The sequence below is a fragment of the Theropithecus gelada genome, chromosome 4 (assembly GCF_003255815.1).
Source record: "Theropithecus gelada isolate Dixy chromosome 4, Tgel_1.0, whole genome shotgun sequence".
Classification (NCBI taxonomy): Eukaryota; Metazoa; Chordata; class Mammalia; order Primates; family Cercopithecidae; genus Theropithecus; species Theropithecus gelada.
The window spans coordinates 69881930-69903438 of NC_037671.1; the positions used below are offsets into that span (position 1 = coordinate 69881930).

The 21509-nt window shown below is 37.4% G+C and overlaps 2 protein-coding genes across 6 annotated transcripts in view; one reads left to right on the forward strand and one right to left on the reverse strand.

Moving 5' to 3' along the window:
• Positions 1-17760, forward strand: part of SMAP1 (small ArfGAP 1) — a 187977-nt gene extending 170217 nt beyond the window's left edge. The window contains exons 7-11 of one of the 4 annotated variants that reach the window (XM_025382838.1): positions 8447-8571; positions 12694-12865; positions 13748-14051; positions 15139-15230; positions 16002-16955. In XM_025382838.1, the coding sequence (XP_025238623.1) occupies positions 8447-8571; positions 12694-12865; positions 13748-14051; positions 15139-15230; positions 16002-16036 (728 nt within the window). In that variant the 3' untranslated portion in view covers positions 16037-16955. Of the gene's footprint in view, positions 1-8446; positions 8572-12693; positions 12866-13747; positions 14056-15138; positions 15231-16001 lie in introns of all 4 variants that reach the window. The other 3 variants (XM_025382835.1, XM_025382836.1, XM_025382837.1) reach the window with 3 other exon arrangements.
• B3GAT2 (beta-1,3-glucuronyltransferase 2) overlaps positions 13045-21509 on the reverse strand; it is a 75091-nt gene continuing 66626 nt past the window's right edge. The window contains exons 3-4 of one of the 2 annotated variants that reach the window (XM_025382840.1): positions 17588-17736; positions 13045-17507 (exon numbers count right to left, since the gene is read on the reverse strand). In XM_025382840.1, the coding sequence (XP_025238625.1) occupies positions 17421-17507; positions 17588-17736 (236 nt within the window). In that variant the 3' untranslated portion in view covers positions 13045-17420. Of the gene's footprint in view, positions 17737-21509 lie in introns of both variants that reach the window. The other variant, XM_025382839.1, reaches the window with a different exon arrangement.

Here is a 21509-nt window from a genome sequence, read left to right on the forward strand (position 1 = left end):
TATACAATTTGGTTTCATATTTATATATTTCTTGTTTTTTGAGGCCATAAAATGGTGCAGTGATTTGATATATATTTATTTTTTAAGCAATCAGTTCTACAAAGCTTCCTCCTTATACCACTTCTCAGCTATTTCAGATAGCTCTAAATCAGTATGCGTGTGTGTGCGCACATATGTGCATGTGTGTGTGGTGTCTTCTGAAAGACAGTAGCACCATGGGGCTCTTCCCCTTACACAGCATCATAGTGCCTGTGCATAAGGGAATTCCCTGCTCAAAAGTTGGCTGGTTTGTAGAAATGTGTAGTAGATTTCCCTGCTGGTACAGTAGACTGGCAGTTTGGTAGTGGCTTGAAAAGGTAGGGCCAAATACAGCAAGAGGATTAGGATTCTCTTTTAAGACCATGTTAGTCATTTTAGCAAATTAGCCTAAATACTAACTATTTAACTGTATGAAAAATTAACTGAAAAATAAAAATAAATAGCTCCACTTAGCTCTCAGGCACACTTAAAAAAATTGAAAACAACATAAAGCTTAAAATTTTTAATATGCTTCAAATGGACATTTATGACTTGAATTTACTAAAATAAGACAGACATGAGTTGATTTTACAAATCAAGTCCTGTGTTTTAATATAAAGGAATTCCAAGTAATAATAAAAATTAAGGATAAAACTTTAGATGGTTTCTTGAGTAGAAAATAAAAAGGGTTCTTTCATCAGCATGAAAATTTAGAAAGCTTTAAGGAGTTTTGCCATTAAAGAGAGAATCACTGAATATCATGGAAGCAGCCTTCTTTAAACAGTGCTGTTTCCACTTTAAATTCATCACTGCTTATGGTGACGCCTGACTAGTTATGGAAGAAGAATTAGATTTGGGAGTTTTCATTGTAGCAAGGGTGTACTAAAGGTGTAAGGTTCATGCTCAGTCAAAAATGGTAATGAAAAACAGCCATTTACTTATCACATTCTTATCTGCCTTAAACTAGATTAATAATACATAAAATCTCATGTTGCTTTTTGACATTTTTTCTTATTTGTGCAAATAGATTATGACCAGCTAATGCCTCTGACATTCAAGTAAAGAATGAATTCAATTAATATTTATTGAGCACCAGCAGAGTTCATGGAACACTGGTAAACACCAGAAGATGCAGATCTGTGTGTTTATAGTAGTGCCAGAGGGGGATGGGGTTGCCATCCAGAAACTGGAAGACAGAATTATCATTGAGGGAAAAGATGGGATTATCTAAGAGAACAGGTTATGAGAATTCAGTTTGAAATCTGGATTAATGCTAAAATTCCAATTTAAATTATATTTTCCTTAATTCAGAGGTTGATTTTTCTTGCTGCTGCTAGAGGAGAAGAAAATAAGTTTATTTTGTGCTATGCAAACTTATTTCAAATATAATCTAATGTTTTATGGAGGTCAGTCACCTTTAGAGTGAATAACAGTTGGAAAAGATAAGCAGATACCCAGATAAATGCAGCTTTTAGAGCCGTACCTTTGTAGAGGATCTTATGATTTAAAACCCATCTGTATCCTATCACAGGGCACACAAGTGCTATGTTAGGACAGTTGGAACAGATTAGTAGGAGGGTAAGATATGGCTCCCACCGGTGAGGTAGCAGGTAGAATAGTCCTGTGAGGTGCTGTGACAACAGTGATGCACTGAGCTTTGGACATAGAGGCGTTGGAGACACATTTATGATTGAGAGAAAGAATTCCAGCCTCATTGTACTTGTTAACCTGGAAAAGGGAAGCCCTGGTGTAGGGATTCTAGTTAACAAGCAGTTGTAATCTCATAGGCAGATAGTTGCATGGAAGCTGTGTCTATGAAAACAGAGGAAGAGGAGCCAGTCCAGGATATTGGTAGCAATGGCCGGGGAGTCTTCAAGGAGAATGTGGCTCTAAACTCTTAAGAGGCGATTTTCCAGGAGGAAGGATCAGCTGGGGCTAAATGTGCTGGTGGTAAGTAGGATGAGGACTGAAAAGGATTTGTAGCCAGGAAATTGCTGGTAATTTTCAAAAATAGTGTCATTATTTCACTTTTCTCCCACAAAAGTAGGATCACCTGAACTACTAATTGTTTTCCACCATGGCTCTGCTGTCACCAAGAAATCCTCCCATAACCTGTGTTTGGAAAGCATTTCAATTAATCATTTATTATTTGCTTTGCGCTAGGTATTAAATTAAGGAGGCAGCTGCACTCCTCCTGGTGACGAAGCAGGTGGGACTGTTCATGGGCTCTGGGCTATGAAAGTGGTGCCAGTGGGGAGTAAAGAGGCTTCTGGAGTACTGGGGCATGCCTGTTCAGCCTAAGAACATTCAGATGCCATAAAAACTAAAAATGAAAAGGATAAGATGCTTGGGAAGGCTTCTACTTTGCAGCCCCTGGATTAGCGGAACATTTGGAGGCAAAGTTGGTAGGCCTGACTGACCGGCTGTGGGTGGTATGGCCTGCAGTTGAGGTGGTGTGGGTGTTGTGGACTCAGGAGTCATCCTGTGCCTCAGAAAGGAGCTTGTGCCAAGTACTGTGCCTGGGCTGGGTGGTGAATCTAGCCCCTGCCCTCAGGGCACTATTTTAGGGAGGTAGGTCAATTTGTAACTCTGGGTAGGGAATGGGCACCTGTTTCTGCCTGAGAATACCGGGAAACATTTCTCAAACTGATTAGAGCAGTTGAGTTTTCTGGGTGCGCCATCGAGACCCGTGTTGAAGTCCTAGGCTTACTGTGCAGATTCCCTCCAGGTGAGGTAAGAATTAAACTGAGATACTTTATTGATCAGAGTATCTGGCACATAGTACTTAAATAAATATTAGTGTTTAAACATGTGTTAAAATATGAAGTGTTGTATTCTTATTTCCTTTTAGTTTATAAATTGTCATTTAAAGGCACTTGGAATGTGCCAAGGGGAAGACACTGTTGTTAAAAATACTTTATTTACCTTATCCTCATTTGGATTATTGGTGTCAGATGAATTCTAGTATAGTTACAATTAATAGAATCAGCTGGCTCACTTACCATATTGAGGATTTTTAGGTGACAAGAGACTGGCCTTCATGACTTTGTCATATTTGAAATGTTACCTCTTTCTAACATCTCTCAGTGTCATGATGTGAAGTGGGCCAGTGAATGCATGCTGGGCATGCCTTCTGTTCTTGGAAGTTGTAGCACTGATTTTAACAATTTTTTTCTGCAGCTGAAAACATTTTAACCTTTTCCTGTCAGTTTCTCATATGTGGGCAGTTGAAAACATTCATCTACCAGTTCAGTTCCCAAATAAGACACTAGCCTAACATCTTAAGGTAATGAAGAAAGAAAATACTTACCTACAAGCTACTTAACTGTAGGTTTGATGTCTTGCCTTTAAGATTGAAATCCTATCTTCATTTTACTGCATTGTCCTAATTTCTTCTGTTTGCTCATTGCCTTTTCAAGGGGTCCTTTGTGCTTCATTATCGTTCTTTATGATGTTGTTCCCAGCTGAATTTCCTCCATTTGCCCTAGGCTTTTCTTGTACTCTGGATCTCCCATTATTTTTATTGTCCACCAGCTACTGTTTCTGCATACTAATTAAAGGGGGACTGCTGCCTCCTGCTGCTCCCACCATCATTCTGTAGCTGAGCAAGGTGCATGTCTACGGTGAATTCTGATTAGTTTTCACAGACATCCCCTCATCTCATAGAAGGCATTGCGTGGTCTGATGTTCTCTCCCCCCTGAAAGAGGAAGTTTCCGTGTGTGTGTGTGTGTGACTGTATATTTGTGTGCATGCACCAACAAGGTATAACCCATGCTGATTTAAATGTTTTTCTTACATTATGGTGATTTACACTATTTAATTTGAATAAGCCTTATACTTTCTAAATGTTACAGTTAGTTATCTGAAAAACTGTTGTCAACATCTTGGTATTTTCTTGATGTTGTGGCCTCTGAGCTTTTATTTATCAGTAAAGATCATGTTATTAGTGGGCCCATGATCAAAAGGATGCATTTAACTCCCAATAATTTGTGAATACTCTTAGTTGACAAAGGCCTCATTATATCCCACAGTTGCTTCCGGGAGCCCCGTTTGCTCACTGAAGACCATATCCACCTGAATCCCTCCCTATAAATTGAAAAGATACTGGTGTCAGTACAGGACAGTGGAGTGGGGACAGGATGAGGCAAATGTTGAGTGTGGCACTGAATGATTTTTGGACTGTTTAACTGCTTCTCAAACTTAGTACAAATAATTATAAACTATTTTAAAGTTTTTAAAAATTTTTCAGAACTTTAAAGTGATTTGTTTATAATTAGGTGAAGTTGAAATTACATGGCTTTTGATGAAATGTGGTTTAAAGAAAAGAGCACTAGCCTAGGTGTGAGAAGACTCTGTTCTAGTACAAATTTTGCTGCCTAAAAAGGTGAATGACATTGAGGAATTCTTTTCATTGCTCTGTATCCTAGTTGGTATAACCGGAGATAATGGAAGGCGAGGCCCTTCTCATCTTGCATGGGGACAAAAATGATAACATGTAAACATTATTTAAAAACATCCAGGATGAATGTGATATTTATAATGATGGTAATGATAATGAGTCTTTAATTGTCCTTTTTGAACACTGAAAATTTAAAACGCAATGACCTTCTAAATGAATTGAAGCAATCCCTTTTAAATAATGTGTTAAGCAGCCAAATGTTGTAAGTAAAATTGGCAACCATTGAAAACTCATTGGGAACTTATATTTACCAGTTTTGCAAGGCTGAGAAGTTTTCGTTTCGGTTAAGAATTTGTTTTTCAACAATTCTGTGAACGCATAGCTTTGATAGTAACTAGAAAAATTGATGGCTGTGAAATCCAGAACCCACCATTAAGATGGATAACCCATCACATGGGGAGAAGATGGAGTAGAGACAAAAGAGGGGCAGGTATGTTGCAGATGGTGAGAGCAGAGAGCAGAGAGCAATCACCTATGCTCATCACAAGGATGCTATGTAGAGAAAAATCTTGGTGAGGCCTGGCAGAAAGTTCCTTACCTCAGGTTTTTGGGGGGTATGAGAAAGTCTTCCTTAACCAATTGAAAACAGTGTCAGCCTTGCCACAAAGATTGCTGTCCCTAAGCAGGTGCTTCCTCTATCTCATTCTAAAAAGGATTCCACGTCCCTCAGACTGACCTTGTGAATTGACTTCATGACAGCTCTAATAACCATGGTGACTGGTTACAGAGAGATCACAACTTCGTTGTTTGTATGAAATGCCAGAAATTTTAAGAGGCTAGTTTTAATATAGTAATAACAATAATAAAACACATGGAAAGAGAATATGGATTTGTTCATAGTGCAGTGGTAAAAACAGAATTCAAGTTACATTGCAGTGAAGGGACATGAGCTGTGTAGACTTTATATAGAGGAATGTGGATGTCCACCATTCTGTTTTTAATGGTGAAAATCTGGAAACTACCTAAATTCTCTTGAGTCACACATTGAATAAATAAATAATTAATAGGCACATGCAGTATCACAGAATGCAAACCCCCTACCTACACATACATAATTTATATAAAGAAGACTATTTTTGTATGATCCTATGTACATTGTTTTTAAAATTGTGGTAACACAACACATAAAATTTACCGTTTTAAATATTTTACAATATATAATCAGTGGCATTAAGTACATTCACATTGCACAACTGTCACCACCATCTATGGTGGGTTCTTTTAGTTTCTTCATTTTTGCATGGTTTGAATCTTTTACAAGAATGTGTTGCTTTTACAGTAAACATTGAATAAGATTACAGTCTAAGACTTTGCTCCTGCTTTGTGATGCTGGACAAGTTATTAGTCACGTATGTGATACTAAAGGGGGTGAAAGGTAAAGTAAGACTTCAGAAACCAAATAATGTGCTGTGTGGTGTTTTGCGGGTTAGAAAATATATTGCTAGATATCAAATGTTGTTTAGATTTGAAAGTGTAAGTAAATATTCTGAGTGGAGTCTAAGGTACTAAGTAGAACAGACTTAAAATTTCTGAAAGCTGTACAGTTTATAAAAGTAATAAGACATAGCATTGGCTTGTAGTGGATGAACTTTGTGATTCTCACCAAGTGCATCCTGGGTACACTGGTGTTCTGTGAACATGTGCTGTGGTAAAAGGCAATTGATAGTATTTTCTTAGTTTGCCAAAAAATCAATGGGATTTTCTCGTGTTAAATTTTTTTTGCCATAAATTTGTCTGATTTTGTTTACTACTACTTAATAAAGTAAAAAAAAGTGTAACGGAAAAACTGGAAATAGTTGCTTATATTCAGCTTGTCACCATTTTTTTTCCTTTTTATTTTGGTTGTGGTTTACATTGTTTCACAGGACACATGCTTCTATTTGAGTTTAAATTTTATAAACATATAAAATTTTTACATATATAAATATATATACATTTTATATATAATAGTTATATTTGCAGCTAATAAAGTGCTTCCTCAATTCATGTGATAGAATGAAACATGTCTAGTTGATGATGATGTTTGCCCATCTCCAACTCTGTAGCTCACAAGTTAAAGCACCACTGGCTTATATGTCATTATTATTGGACTTTCTTTACTGAAGTGTAGATACAAACAAAAAAGGTATTCCTTAGTTGTGTTTTTAAACCTAGAATGCCTTGTCCCTTTAAAATATCACTTTATTTCTAGCTGATATTTATATAATGTACTATACATCATGTAAATGGGGTATGGAATGAACTAGAAAACAAATTATCTCTTTAAGGAGGTCTAACTTTAAAATGAATATTGCCATTTGAAAGGGTTAGAAATGAAAAAAATTATTTTAATGTATGAGTCTTAATTCTTTGATAGTTGTCTCAGTTTAAAATTCTATATATTACAAATTATAATAATCTACATACATTGTTTTATTGCTTCACCTTTTAATTGTCCATAGTACTTGATATAGATATAACATGTATAATACATATCAATACATTTCTTTTAATGGTTGTGATAATGTGATATCACTGAAAATGACTTGAAAAATTTGCAGTTGAATAACTTCCAAATTAACCTAATTTGGACTTTGCACACTCTTTTATAAAATAAATAGTAAAAAATATTTTATTTTGATTATGTATTAATAATTCTTTGTAATTCACTGAAGCTTAAACAGAGAAATAAAAGATACTAATTTCTGTAGTTATACTTGGAAAAAGACAAGAACTCTCTAAGTTTCTGTAGATTGTGGTGGAAATATGAATGAGATGGTAGATCCTCCACTGAAGTTGTTAATATTTGAGTATCTACTTTGTGCAAGATATCCCATTCATTGTTGAAAAGGTTTTTAAAGATGATGGATTTCCCTTTGATGAGAGTATGGTCTATCAAAGAGAGATCAAATGAGACTGTAAATTGTTAAGCTGGAAGATTTATTAGGCTATAACTCTCAAGAGGCTGGAGTTGTGATGCTCTGAACTGTTACTTGGTTGTGGTTACAGAAAACTGAACTCTGTGAGATGTTCCAGTCCCGGAATGCTGTGCATGCAAACTCGACCCACAGCACTCCACTTCAGCTCCTGCCCCCAGCGCTTATAAATGTTCACCAACATAAAAAGGGGATATAAATTAAGCCAGTTTTGATTTTTTGAAATTACAGTTTTTAAAACTGTTTTTTAATTTGAATTTTAAAGTAGGAAGCTCTGTCAGAGTCCCTTTGCCTGTACAGTGCAGTGGCTTGGTACAGCCATCACTAAAAGTGGCTGTGCTGGAATAAAGAAAGGATTTATTTTGGAGTTCTATGGATACTTCCTGTAGAATCAGTTTAAATATTGTATGTATGTTTCCTTTTTTCTATCTAGTTTTCTTCCATGTTGTGACTTCAAAACGTAACATTTCATCAATGTTATTTCCATGGTAGGTAAAAAACTTATTTCCATGGTATAAATCATCAAAACTTATTTCCATGGTAGGTAAAAATTAAATTATCTCCAAACACACACACCCTCACACATACATTTATGGAGAGGGATTATTTATAAGAGTGTGGTATCAAATTCCACCTTAGCCCCTTATCTCAAAAGTAGTTTTTACCTCATAAGTGTATGAAGATTAAATGAGTTGATACATGTAAAGTACCCAGAACAGTGCCTGGCATATAGGAAACACCATAAAAACCTATGATCTTATTTAAAAAATTAGGGTGCAAAATAATGTGAATAGTATGATACCATTGGTTAAAAAGGAGGTTTGGATATATACCTAGAAACCAATGGATAAAGAATATTTCTGGGGGAATTAACAAAACTGGAAATGGTTTCTTTGGGAAAGGGGATACTGGGGTGGGTAGAAGGAGAACAAATGTTTTACCAACTTTTGAACTTTTTTTTTTTTTAAACCATATATCAATTTTTAAAATAATGCCATGTTTCAAGTAATTTAAGATATTCTACTTTAAGACAAGAATCTATATTCTTTTCAGATGGCCCTGCTGTGGCACCAGTGACCAATGGGAACACAACGGTGCCACCCGTGAATGACGATCTGGACATCTTCGGACCAATGATTTCTAATCCCTTACCTGCAACTGGCATGCCTCCAGCTCAGGTATGTGATAAGAATATGGTTTTATATGGTCACTGCTTATTTCCTTTTTGAAAAGTTTCATAATTTCAATTTTGGAAGAATTGTTTCTGAGCAGTAACTGATTTAAAAGTCCCCTGTTCTTTAGGCCAGGGGTTTGCAAACTAAGCCAGCAGCTTCTTTTTGCAAATAAAGTTTTATTGGCACACAGCCGCTCCCACTGGTTTACATACTATGTGTGGCTGGTTTCCTGCTACAAAAGCAGAGTTAAATATTAACAACAGAGACTGTATAACCCACAAAACCTAAAATATTGACTATCTTTAAAGTTCCAACCCTAGCTTTAGGGAAACAACAGTATTTAGAATGAACAAGTAGAAAAACCCTGACTACATCGACTTCCCTGAGATCAACAAGGTCACTTACTTCAGAGCTTTTAAAACTGTGGGTGTTTGTAAATATTAACTGCAGAAGTTCTAGCAAATTCAGTACTCATTGTCTTTTTAAAATGAAGGCAAATTATGTTTTAACTTAGCCTTAAAATCTGCCTTGCTTTTTTTTTTTTTAAGTGATTTTTTAAAAATCTAGAACAGTAATAATAATGATTGGGAATTTTTTTAAATGTTAATGGTGAAGAAATTTTGAATTGCCTTCTTAACAGTACATGGAATTTCTGTAACGTGAACTATATGAAATTTCAGGAAACAAATTACTCTTAAGCTTACAACATTAAGATTCTATTTTAAGTTTATACTTTACAAATAACCAGTTTGTGCAGCATAATTTTTGAGATAAAATATTCCTTCCATAGAAAAACTAAGTCAAATCTGAATTGTTCCAGTAGACAGTTTTAATAAGAAAAAGTCAACGTCTTATAAGAAGACTAGTAACATATTTCTGTTGCACATATTGTTATTGTGATAGTCATTATATAGTTACCATTAGAATGGAACAAGTAGATTTCTTAGGAATAATTAATTTAAATGGATCTTTATCAAAATTGTCTGCAGCAGTAGTGTTTATTTTCAGCAAAATAGCTTATTTTATGGCTTTGCCCCTTCTTCACCTCCTATAACACACATAAGAAAAAGAGAGAGTATTGTTACTGTTGTTCCAATTAACATTAATTACCTTACCAATTTGTACAGACATAGGTGTACATGTGACAGAATTGTCTAATATTGTGTCTTTGGAAAGAAGTATTTAGGATATTTGACAATCAGAATGTGAAAAGTAATTTATTTTTAGTCTAGCATTGTAGTACGGCTGTTACACCTGCTAGACTTATTTAGCACTGTCACTGGGGTCTGACAGTTGCTTTGCAACTGCTTAGAGAGTTAGGCTCCACCTCTGAGGTTTCAGCGTACTTCACGTGTTCTGTTCTGTATTAAAGCAGCAAGCAGAACAATGCAGACTTCATTTAATTCTTAAGCACAAGCAGTGCCATGACAAGGAGTGTAGCCTCTGGCTTTAGGAGGGGTGGCGGCTGGCCTTCAGACTTTGGGCATTCTGAGCAGTACCTGGTAGGACATAAGGTTAATTTTTAAAATTATATCTAATACTTCTTTTGGAACATTGTTATGTTGAGCCCTGTAAAATATTTGGTGAACAGTAGTATCTTTCATTTAAACTTCATGTAGAGATTAAAATTCAGACATATTTGGCTGGGCACGCTGGTTCACGCCTGTAATGCCAGCCCTTTGGGAGGCTGAGGCGGGCGAATCACCCGAGGTCAGGAGTTGGAGACCAGCCTGGCCAACATGATGAAACCCCGGCTCTACTTAAAATACAAAAATTAGCCGGGCGTGGTGGCAGATGCCTGTAATCCCAGCTACTCAGGAGGCTGAGGCAGGAGAGTTGCTTGAACCCGGGGGGCAGAGGTTTCAGTGAGCCAAGATTGCGCCATTGCACTCCAGCCTGCGGGACAAGAGCGAGACTTCATCTGGGGGGAAAAAAAAAAAATCCAAACATATTTTCAAAATAATGCCTTTGAAAATGGGGGATGGTGCTGAAACTACAGATTTTATGCATATATTGCTACTATGTAATTTACTCGTTTTGGTGGGTTTTTAGTATGTGAAATCGAGCTCAAACTAGTTTTGGACACCAAGATTTTGAATTCTTCTGAACCCTGTGTTCTTTCACTCTTTGTGTTATTTTCTGAGTATATACAAATTCTAGTAAAAGATTTTCTAACTTCTGAATATGAAGTAGATTGATTTTACCATCTGCCTTACCTGTCTGGGGTCTAGTCTTTCTTAAAGGGGGTTAGAAATACTTAGTTGACAGGAGCGTACATGTGTTTTGGGGGCTGGAGGGGAACAGTTCCAGTCTTCAGTGTTGACATGGAGACAACCCCTTTCCTGATATTTCATATACATGTACATACACCAACAGTACCTGTACATACACAAGGGCCGAGTCTTGTTTTTTCTTGATTAAGCCCTTGGGTCCCAGAAGGCCAGAGAGCCTTTGGTTAGATGCTCTGCACTTCCTGAAGTGTAAAATGAGAGGCAGAAGTTGTTCTCCTTTTATCTTGGGGTTGTAGTGCTGGCGAATGGAGCACCAAAAAGTAAGTGGACATTTGAGGGCTTACTAGTCCTGCCGATCAGTTTGGTTGTTTTTAGACTGTGTCCTTTTGGAGGTAGATGTTTCATATTATGATGTTTACAGTATGTGAATATTAGGCTGCTCTACTATGAGAGTAGAATCATAGCTTCCCAACATTTTGGGTTTTCTTACAGTTCTCTCTCTTCCACAGGGAATAGACCCCAGCGTTTTGAGCAGATTTTTTTGGTTCAACAGATAGTGATAAAAAGATCACTTAGTGATGTAGTTGCTTTGTTTTATAAAAAATATTAACAATAAACACCAAGTACTTAATCCAACCATTGTGCAAAACACTTCTTGTGATCATCAAGCTTATCCCCGGTTTACAAGAGAGAGATTGAAAGAAGTTAAGTGACATGTCTGAGTGTACTATAGAAAGTCGGGGGGGGCAGGCTCTAGTCCTGGCAGACAGGCTCCAGCCCATGCTCGTAGCTCTATGATCTGCTGCTGCTTCATTGGTAGCTTAGATATATTTTATTCAAGGGTATTGTGATATTTAGTATTCTATGATATCTAATTTCTTACATATTTGAATTTTTGGAAAATTAAGTGGCTTTTTGTCACTTAAAATTCTTGCTTAGTCGTAAGATTCAAAATACTGTTCTGTGTAGTTTACAAGTATAGTGTTTGGATGGTACCTCATCGCATGGTGTTCTAGGAGGACATTAAATGTTTGCATTTATTTTCCACTTGCTACTCACCTTATTCTCTAGTTTGAGAAGAATCAGCCAGTTTTTACTAGTCTTCATAGAATTCTTTGAAACTCTTCATATTCAAAACAAGTCCATATAACAAATGTGAATGTGATTTAATATTTAATGACTACAGAGATGATTAAGGTTTGCTGTTGTGATTGCATAATACTGTTCGCAAGATATGAGATTAAGTGAAAATGTTTGTTTTATATTAAATATCTACATGTTTATTTGTATTTGTGTTTATTTGCCGCCTTGTCCAAAAGGGAAGTGCAGGATATGTTGAGACTGTAGATGGTCCAAGTTTTGCTCTACCTTCATTTCTGGATAGATTAGAAGTAGCCTAATGTTGTAGTTAAAACTGATTAGATGTATAAAAATCTTATTATGCAGGTTTTGAAAAGATAAAACCTTTTAAGCAGCCATTGCAAATCCTCTTATGGTCTGTTGTAGAAATGTTTATTCCAAAGGATACCAGTTTCTTGGAGCAGTAGTTGCTGTGGAGTGGTGGTCCTCAGACAGCTGCCTCCTCTATAACCACTGTTGAGCCCATTGTGTTCAGGATTTGATGAGCAAAAACTTGGCATCACCTTAGGTAGTAAATGCAGCTTACTGTGAAAAGGCTTCAGTCTACCTACATTAACATTCAAATTAAGAAGTACTGCCATGGCTGTAGATGTTTTTGTATGGGCTTGTGAGTGATCCTCTTGAATGGCACCATTTTACCTTCTACAATTGTTTGATTCCTGTCTAATTTTATAACTTTATTTGGATTTTAAGTAATGGATAAGCTGTGCTTTACTGTGCAGAATTTGATAGCTTAGTTTGGTGTTTGTCTCAGGGGACATCCTCTGCACCAGCAGCTGCAACCCTGTCTACAGTAACATCTGGGGATCTAGATTTATTCACTGAGCAAACTACAAAATCAGAAGAAGTGGCAAAGAAACAGCTTTCCAAAGACTCCATCTTATCTCTGTATGGCACAGGAACCATTCAACAGCAAAGTACTCCTGGTAATGAATTTCGATATCTGCTTTCAGTGACATTACTAGAAGCATATCCTTTGTAATTATAATAAGATCAATTATATATTTTCTTTATTGTTCCATGTAGTGAGTGCTTTTGTTGTTGCAGTTTATACAACTATGAAACTGAAATGAACGAGCATTAGAATTAAAAATTAAGAGGCATGTACAGGATTCACAGAACTTTATTTGGAATTAACAAGCTGTTCATAGATCACTAAATATTGTTTCACAAGCTTATAGAACACGGATTATCTTTGATGAATTATTGAAACTTGATATGTATGAAGTTTACGACTTTGTATACAGTATATTTTCTCTGCAGGTAAACAGTCTTGAGTTACCACATGGACTAAAAAAAAACTGAATTTTTTTGTAATCATAACAAAATATTAGCATAAGGCTTATTGTTTACAGACTTTTAATCTTTCAGACCATTTCCTTTAAATAATGAGCTGCATTTCACATATGAGCTAAAATTATTTGGCAGCCCACTACATCTATTGAAGCGAGATATAGTCAGCTCTCACTTGCCTGTTTGGTACTGGGAGACCAGTGGTACAAGTCAGCAAAAAAAAGTGTATGATCTCATGCTACATAGTTTGGTCTTCATGGTGGAAGATATTTTGTGTGGCTGTTGCATATGATTTACATTTCTTAATTAAAATTACTCAGGTTAATAACTGATTTGTCTGCATTCTAGAAATAACCAGCTCTCAGGGTTTAGGTGTGGGCTGGTCTGAGTAGTCGGAGCAGCCAAACTGGAATTAAATATTTGCTGTTCAGAAAGGCAGTTTTTCTGTGATTATAGAGGTGAGTGCAACTGCACGTGATAGCGCTGTCTTCATTCATTTTCTTTTTGTGGTGCAGGTGTATTTATGGGACCCACAAATATACCATTTACCTCCCAAGCACCAGCTGCGTTTCAGGGCTTTCCATCGATGGGTGTGCCTGTGCCTGCAGCTCCTGGCCTTATAGGAAATGTGATGGGACAGAGTCCAAGCATGATGGTGGGCATGCCCATGCCCAATGGGTTTATGGGAAATGCACAAACTGGTGTGATGCCACTTCCTCAAAACGTTGTTGGCCCCCAAGGAGGAATGGTGGGACAAATGGGTGCACCCCAGAGTAAGTTTGGCCTGCCGCAAGCTCAGCAGCCCCCATGGAGCCTCTCACAGGTAGGGGTCATTTACTTTCTAGCTCCTCCCAAATCAAAGAAACCAGATTTATTTTCTAAAAAAATTTTTTTTAAGTCTAGTGATCTGGCAGAAAGAATTCAATAGGGATAATATGTATAGGGTCAAAAGTATATATAAATATTATGAAGTTGTATCAGACAAATGATGTGTTATCCCTGTTTTAGAGTATTCTGTTAAAAAAAGGTTAAACGTCTTTCATTTCAAATTGTAACGTAACTGTAATGGTGAACACCACTAATCTGTTTGCTGATGGCCAGAAATTATCTTAGGCATCATGAGACTCCCTCTCTGCCACCTCTGAGATTAGCACTAAGCTTTAACCAGCTTGCTTGTGGGACGTTTTTATAGTCCACTTAGACAACTTCACTAATAATTTTGGGGTCTTTTATTAGAAAAAAAATCTAGCCTCATATTCTCAAAGCACTATTTTATGAGGGATCTAAGGCTATTTTTCAGGTCATATGATTACTGCCCCATGGCTCTGTAAAAATTCTTTTTGTTCAAAAACCTTTGTAAAGTTGTATTTTCTTTTTATGTACCCTATAATGACTTTTATGTTTAAAAAGAGTACAAAAAGATTCAATTCCCATAAGGTGTGAACCAGACATCCCCTCATATTATAAAATCCTGTTTCTACCTAAGTTAGAGCTAAGATAGAACATTTCTATTTCAGGTGCTGTGTTCTGACTTCTCTCTCTCTAGCTGCACAGACAAAGGCTCTTAGAGAGGTTCATGCTCCCACTCTTCTTCCTTTTACACTTCCCATTGATGTTCCTCCAGCATTTTGTCAATCTTGGTTTCTGTTTGGTCACTTGTTTTACCTTTAGAGCATTCAGGGAATAGTCTAGAGTGATTTCTAACATTAGCTCAATCACTATATATCCCAGTTAATTTTGCTACCACCATTTCCAAGAATATAGGTAAGACATTGGTCTCTACACATTGGGAATCTAAAAAATTGTATGTGCTAAGGGTCAGTCACATGGTCAACATGCTGAAGCACACCCAGCTCAGGTTAAGGTGCTAGATGAACCAGGAAGGAGTTAATACTGGCTCTTACTTCCAAATAATGCAGAAGGGCGATGCTGTTCTCCAGCACTCCATCAGTGCAGTCTACTGGCCAACGACAAAGTGGTTAAAATGTCCTTTAGGAGGTATGAAGACGTGATCTGCTTCTTCAGACACTTACGCCTGATGATTAGTGATGTAGTTTATGTTAGTGTCTTTGAAACTGTAAATAAGTCAACTGTATTAAATTAAGAACACAGTCTAACACTTGAGTTTAAGTTTTAAACCCGCTCTGTACTTTATGGTAAATCTTGCCTTCTCTTACCACCAATTTTGGAAATAAGAGAACCACAGGGTTAAGGTTCTTATATATATATTTGACTCCAGTCTTGAAGAAAAATATACATAATCTTATACTTTATTGCATACAATGAAAATAAATTTTAGATGTTTATGTTGTTAGATCAGCAAGAGAAATAAATGCTTTATGACCACTTTTAGGAAGTATATAGAGCCATTTAAGATTTTAACAGAGAATAATAGCTATCATACAAAGTTTATAGGATAATTTTAGACTATTTTACTTTCTAAAATTTTCTTACTCCTTAGTAGTTAAAGCACAATATCCTAGTGTAGGTGAAAGTCAGAGTAACAGACTCATGATACAAATCCCAAGATTGCTTTGGTATTTTTAAGTTGTTAATCTTTAGGGAAACTGAATCTAGAAAGCAGATAAATAAAGAAGGGAAAAAAGTAGCTATTTGCTTTAAGAAATATTTGTATGGTACTCTGCTTTTATTCCAGTGCTTGGACTAGTTTTCACATTAATGAAAAAAATGACCAACTGTGTGGCTAAAGAAACAAGAATTAAAAGTGAAGTAAAGCCTCTTGAACTAAGCCTTTTATGTGTTTCACAGATGAATCAGCAAATGGCTGGCATGAGTATCAGTAGTGCAACCCCTACTGCAGGTTTTGGCCAGCCCCCCAGCACAACAGCAGGATGGTCTGGAAGCTCATCGGGTCAGACTCTCAGCACACAACTGTGGAAATGAAAACTGCAATACAAGTTTTATCCAGAACTACCACCTGACATTCCTTGCTAAAAGGCATCTAGTTCCCCTGTTTATTCATATACATATTTTTTCTTTTTACCCATTTGTTCATATTAAGAATGATCTGATTGACCGTGTTGGTCTGTACTGATTCCATTTGATGTGGTGAAAAGCAGGTTGATAAACCATTTTATGTCAAGGGCAGCTTTGCTCATGTTTCCCATGATTTCATATACTGCATTATTTGAGAAGCTGCTCAACTTGCAAAATCAGTTTTCCTCAATAAAATTATAGCTCTAATGTTTGCATATAAGGGAAGTAGTTATCATGTTAGTAATACCTCTAACAGTATAAGCCCCACCCCAAAATTAGCCAGTAATCCTGTAGGAAGGTACTGTATGATCAAATGTTTAATCATATAAATAGAATGTAAATGTCTCACTGAGCACTGTTTTCTAGTGTATCAAAATTCTTTTATTTCATCATTCACTTCACTGTGCTGTTGTTATGATGTGCTTAACAGGGAATGTGGTTAGTGAAAGGAAGATAAACCTGGATGTTACTCCAAAACTTAGTTAATGAATGTTTAAATAATTCAAATTTTATCTGCCTCTCTTGTAATTTGGATCTCTTCTCAATGTACATAGTGCTAACATGAAGACCTTTTTCTGCACTATATGCAAACAGGGTAACTAAAACAAAGCCACTTTCAATCCTTGAAGGTATATCCAGGTTTATGACAGTAATTGTGTTTACATTTTATGGTGCCTAGTATTGACAAAATGTTATTTCCCTATATTAAACAGATGAATCCATAGACCTTTTCATTTGTGGGTTTTTTATTTCCTATGATGGATACTGCCAGAAACCTTCCAAAAATTACTTAGTGTTGCAAAGTCAGGAATCAGGAATGTTTAGCTGACAAAATACTTGTCTGTTTTAAAAACCTGTTCAGGTCTGCCAATTATAAGAGCAAACTGGAGAAAAAGAAAAAATATATACTCAGAGTGGTATCTTGCAGTATCGGCACTGTACAAAAATCTTCCAATTTAGTTGTAGAGAAAACATGCAGAACAAATGAAGACAAAACATACATTTTGTACCATCCAATTAGCTTATGTTAACTGACAAGCTCCATTTAAACAGATGTCCATCAGATGACAAGAAAGGCTGTTGTACTGAAGTAAAACAAACAATACCTGAATGCTCTGCAGCCTAAACTCCAAACATCCTCTTCCACATGGACCCACTGGCTGGGCAAACTGCACCAGTTGCTGCTTCAATTTATACCTCAATTTTCACCGTGTCCAGGCGGTACTTTGGCTCGTTGGCTAGATTAACCTTCTCTGTCCGAGTGTGCCACACGAGAACCTAAAGGGGAAGGAAATAGCTTGGGTAGCACACTCTTCATGCTGACACTTGAGGTCAGGCAGCACAAGTGAAATGAATACCTTAGTGCAGTTATTTGCTTTCGGTTCCAGTTCTTCGACTGTTGTTATCTGTTTGAGAAAGTCAGATTCTTGCATCCCTGGCTGGGATCCACGACGCTTAAATACAGCTTTTGGATTGGACAAAATGACTTGAAGACTTACAGCAAATCCTTTGTGAAAAGTAAAAAACAAAACAAAACAAAAACTTTAAAATACTGGTGTACTTCTCTTTTTTCTGTATAATTTTGGTCACATCAAAAACAGTTTTTAAAATACCTACTGTGTGTCAGGTCTTGGTTTACAAAGTTGAATAGCAACATTACCTGTATTACAGTCTCAAAGGAAAATCAATCATTATAATATTTTACATTCCGTGTAAAAAGAGGTGTGCACAGGAGCATCTATGCAAAACAGGAAGTTTAGTCTGTTAATAATAAAGGGTGAATTTTATAAGCTGCTGTTTCACAGTGGTCATCGACCCTCCACATTTGCCACTCTAGGAATAACTAAGAAATAAATGCAGCTGAAAAACATACATGCTTACCCTAACTATACGTGGGGTGTGAGACCACATGCCCAGCTCTCCTGCCTGCCCTGTAATACTAATTATGTATGCTTCCTTAAATTCAGCACTGCTCGGATTCATTTTGCATTTAGAAGAGGGAGCAACGAAGTAAAGCCAATTAGCCAGAAAATGAATCATACCTAATTTTTAATCATTTAGTTTACATTTCTAATTTGGTTCAATCTAAAAAGGGTATGTGGGGCAGAAATCAGTGCAGGAGATATCAGGCCATCTGATAAATTTTTTTTTTGGTATTTCATTTACCAAAAATAAGTGTAAATTTTCTTCAATAGTTTGGTCATACGAAAAATCATTACTGGCTGGGCACAGTGTCTCACATCTGTAATCTCAGCGCTTTGGGAGGCCAAGGCAGAGGGTCACTTGAGCCCAGAAGTTCAAGACCAGCCTGGGCAACATAATGAGACCCTGGCTCTACAAAAAATACAAAAATTAGCTGGGTGTCGTGGCATGTGGTGCGTGCCTGTAGTCCCAGCTACTTAGGAGGCTGAGGTGGGAGGACTGCCTGAGCCTACAAGGTTGTGGCTGCAGTGAGCTATGACTGTGCCACTGCAACTCCAGCCTGGGCAACAGAATGAGGCCTTGTCTCAAAGAAAAAAAATCATTAGTATTTAATCTGTAGTTCAACCAACTATTTAAAGCTCAACCATTGAAGCATTCTACAATTGTTTTTGCCATCTCAGCAAGTAATAATTGTTTTGAAGGTCTGAAGCCCTGGACCTCTTTTTCCTTAGTGACTAAGGTGATACTGTCAAGTCGGGCACCCTCCCAGAGTTGAAGCTCTGAGGACCAACCCCCAAAACATTTCTTAGCAACTTTTGCCCTTCTCTACATTAAATGAGTTGATTTATGATTCAGTTTGCAAAGTAAATACTAAATGATACCAGGTGGTAATGGAGGAGCTGTGAGAACACCACAACCACTATCCTCTCCAGATGCCAGACTGGGCCAGTACTCCGGTTCCAGACCCTGCTGCCTTTTGGAGAAAAGTTAACACGAAGCCACTTACAAACACAACATGGTACAGCAGGTGCTGAGTAAAGCAGAACAAAGAATCATAAAGCATGAGCCGTAGCACTAGTCCCAGTATCCTCCACCAACCCTAAAGGGAGGGAGGTGGCACATTTTAGCAGAGAATACTGGATTTGGAATTAGAAGCCTTTTGTTTTTGCCTAGGTCCCTGCCCTTGGGACACTGGCCAACTCACTTAACCTTTCTTGATTTTCTAACTTCCCCATTTCTTTATTTGTGAGAGAAGTGTAACACTTCAATGTTTGGTGAAAAATTGAGGTATGGAAAGACTCCACTGACTGCAAAGCACTGTTGAAAAGACATTACAATATATAAATACCAATACCATTGTCAGTGTGATCATGACGGGCAGGTGATGCCAGCCACCATTTATGGCTGGAAGAATACTGGTTGACAGGTTTAAAAGGCTTGGGAAAGTTCCAGGTAGCAAAGCCAGAACACCTACATGTGACAGCACTCCAAAGCCTTCCTCAGACAACTAGGACAACCACCAGACTCTTCAACAAAAGCCAAAGGTTCAAGTTGATATGTAAAGTGCCCTTTGCAACAGGTTAGATCAGATTTTAGTGTTAAAAGATTTCTTGCTTTTTTCCATATGCTTATAAATAAGCTTTATCCTTTTTTTTTTTTTTAATCCAGATGAGAGCCTGCCCTTCTCAGTCACACTGAAACTCCTGATACGTTCTTCACATGGCTTCAGGGTACTGGTTGTATTTCCCCATTCTCTAAAAAACATGGGATCCAAATTGTGCAGAGGTAATTTTTGGAAATGATATGGAGCCACCTGGATCTGATTTCCTTCATTTTCCCCTAACACATTCATCATCATGACCAAGGATTCATCATCACGACAAGGATTCAGATTATTCTGTTGCTTTCCTTAGCGCAGGAATATCCTATCAGCTCTTCACACAGAATTACATGGCAAAATCTACAATGTAGGCAAAGCTGAGAGCCAGTTGTGAAGCTATACATCATTTTACTACAGGGCCCCCCTTCCTGGTGTCACTAGAGAATGGTGTGCACCTGAAAGGCCAGCACCCTGGAGATATGTCAGCGTGTGGCTTTCCACAGTGCCCAAGTGTTTTTCTATTCTCTAATACAAAGGGGTGGAGGAGCACAATTCAGATGCCCCTCAATCAGCTAACGCATTTCCTTTGCTCAGTGATCTCTTGAAAGGAAGCAGGTCACAGCTGGCAGGAGAGACTGCATGTTAACTAGGCCAACCCCTGGGTGGCTTTGGGGGAATCTGACCTGCTGTGAAGCTAAGAGTTCTCCCCTCTGAAATCACAGTAAAGGGAATCCTAAACTATTGATTCCCAACCTAAGATGTTTTGGGGGTAATTCCAAGTATTTATACTTCAAGTATTATATCTTTCATTTTTTAGTGAGATTTGTTATCTTTAAAGATGTTGCAGTTACTTTGGAGATGCTTACGAAAATCATGGGAGTAGGATTTTCTGCCCTGGTCACCTGAGTAAAAAAACAAAAACAAAAACAAAAACAAATAAAAATGATTGTTCACTGAGAAGGCAGGATTTCCTGACTTCTTCAGCAGAGCTAGGTGGGGAGGATACACAGTCACCCTCTGTATCTGTGGATTCTGCATCTGCAGATTCAACTAACATCAGATGAAAAGTATCTGAAAATAAAAAATAACAATAAACAATAAGAAATAATAGGGTTCTTTTGTTTTTGGAGACAGAGTTTCACTCTTTTTGTCCAGGCTGGAGTGCAGTGGCACAATCTTGGCTCACTGCAACCTCTGCCTCCTGGGTTCAAGCGATTCTCCTGCCTCAGCCTCCCAAGTAGCTGGGACTACAGACGTGTGCCTGGCTAATTTTGTATTTTTAGTAGAGATGGGGTTTCACTATGTTGGCCAGGCTGGTCTCGAACTCCTGACTTCAAGTTAACTGCCCCCCTCAGCCTCCTAGGAGTGCTGGGATTACAGGATGAGCCACCGCGCCCAAAGTAATACAAGTTTTAAAGCTATATAGTATAACAACCATTTGAATGGCATTTGCATTGTATTAGGTAAGTAAGCTAGAGATGATTTAAAGTATACAGGAGGATGTGCCTAGGTTATATTAAACACTGTATCAGGGACTTGAGCGTCCATGGATTTTGGTATCGGTAGCAGTCCTGAAACCAATTCCCTATGAATACTCAGGAATCACCGTTCCCTCTCAGGCAGAGGGATAGGGCCTACCTCCATATATGCTTACTGATTACTGAGTAGAAAATTTGTAAGACATTCAAAGCCCAACAAGCTATTTCCATTTCTGGACAAAACTGCAGTAGGGACTGGTTTTTCCTCACTTGTTTTAA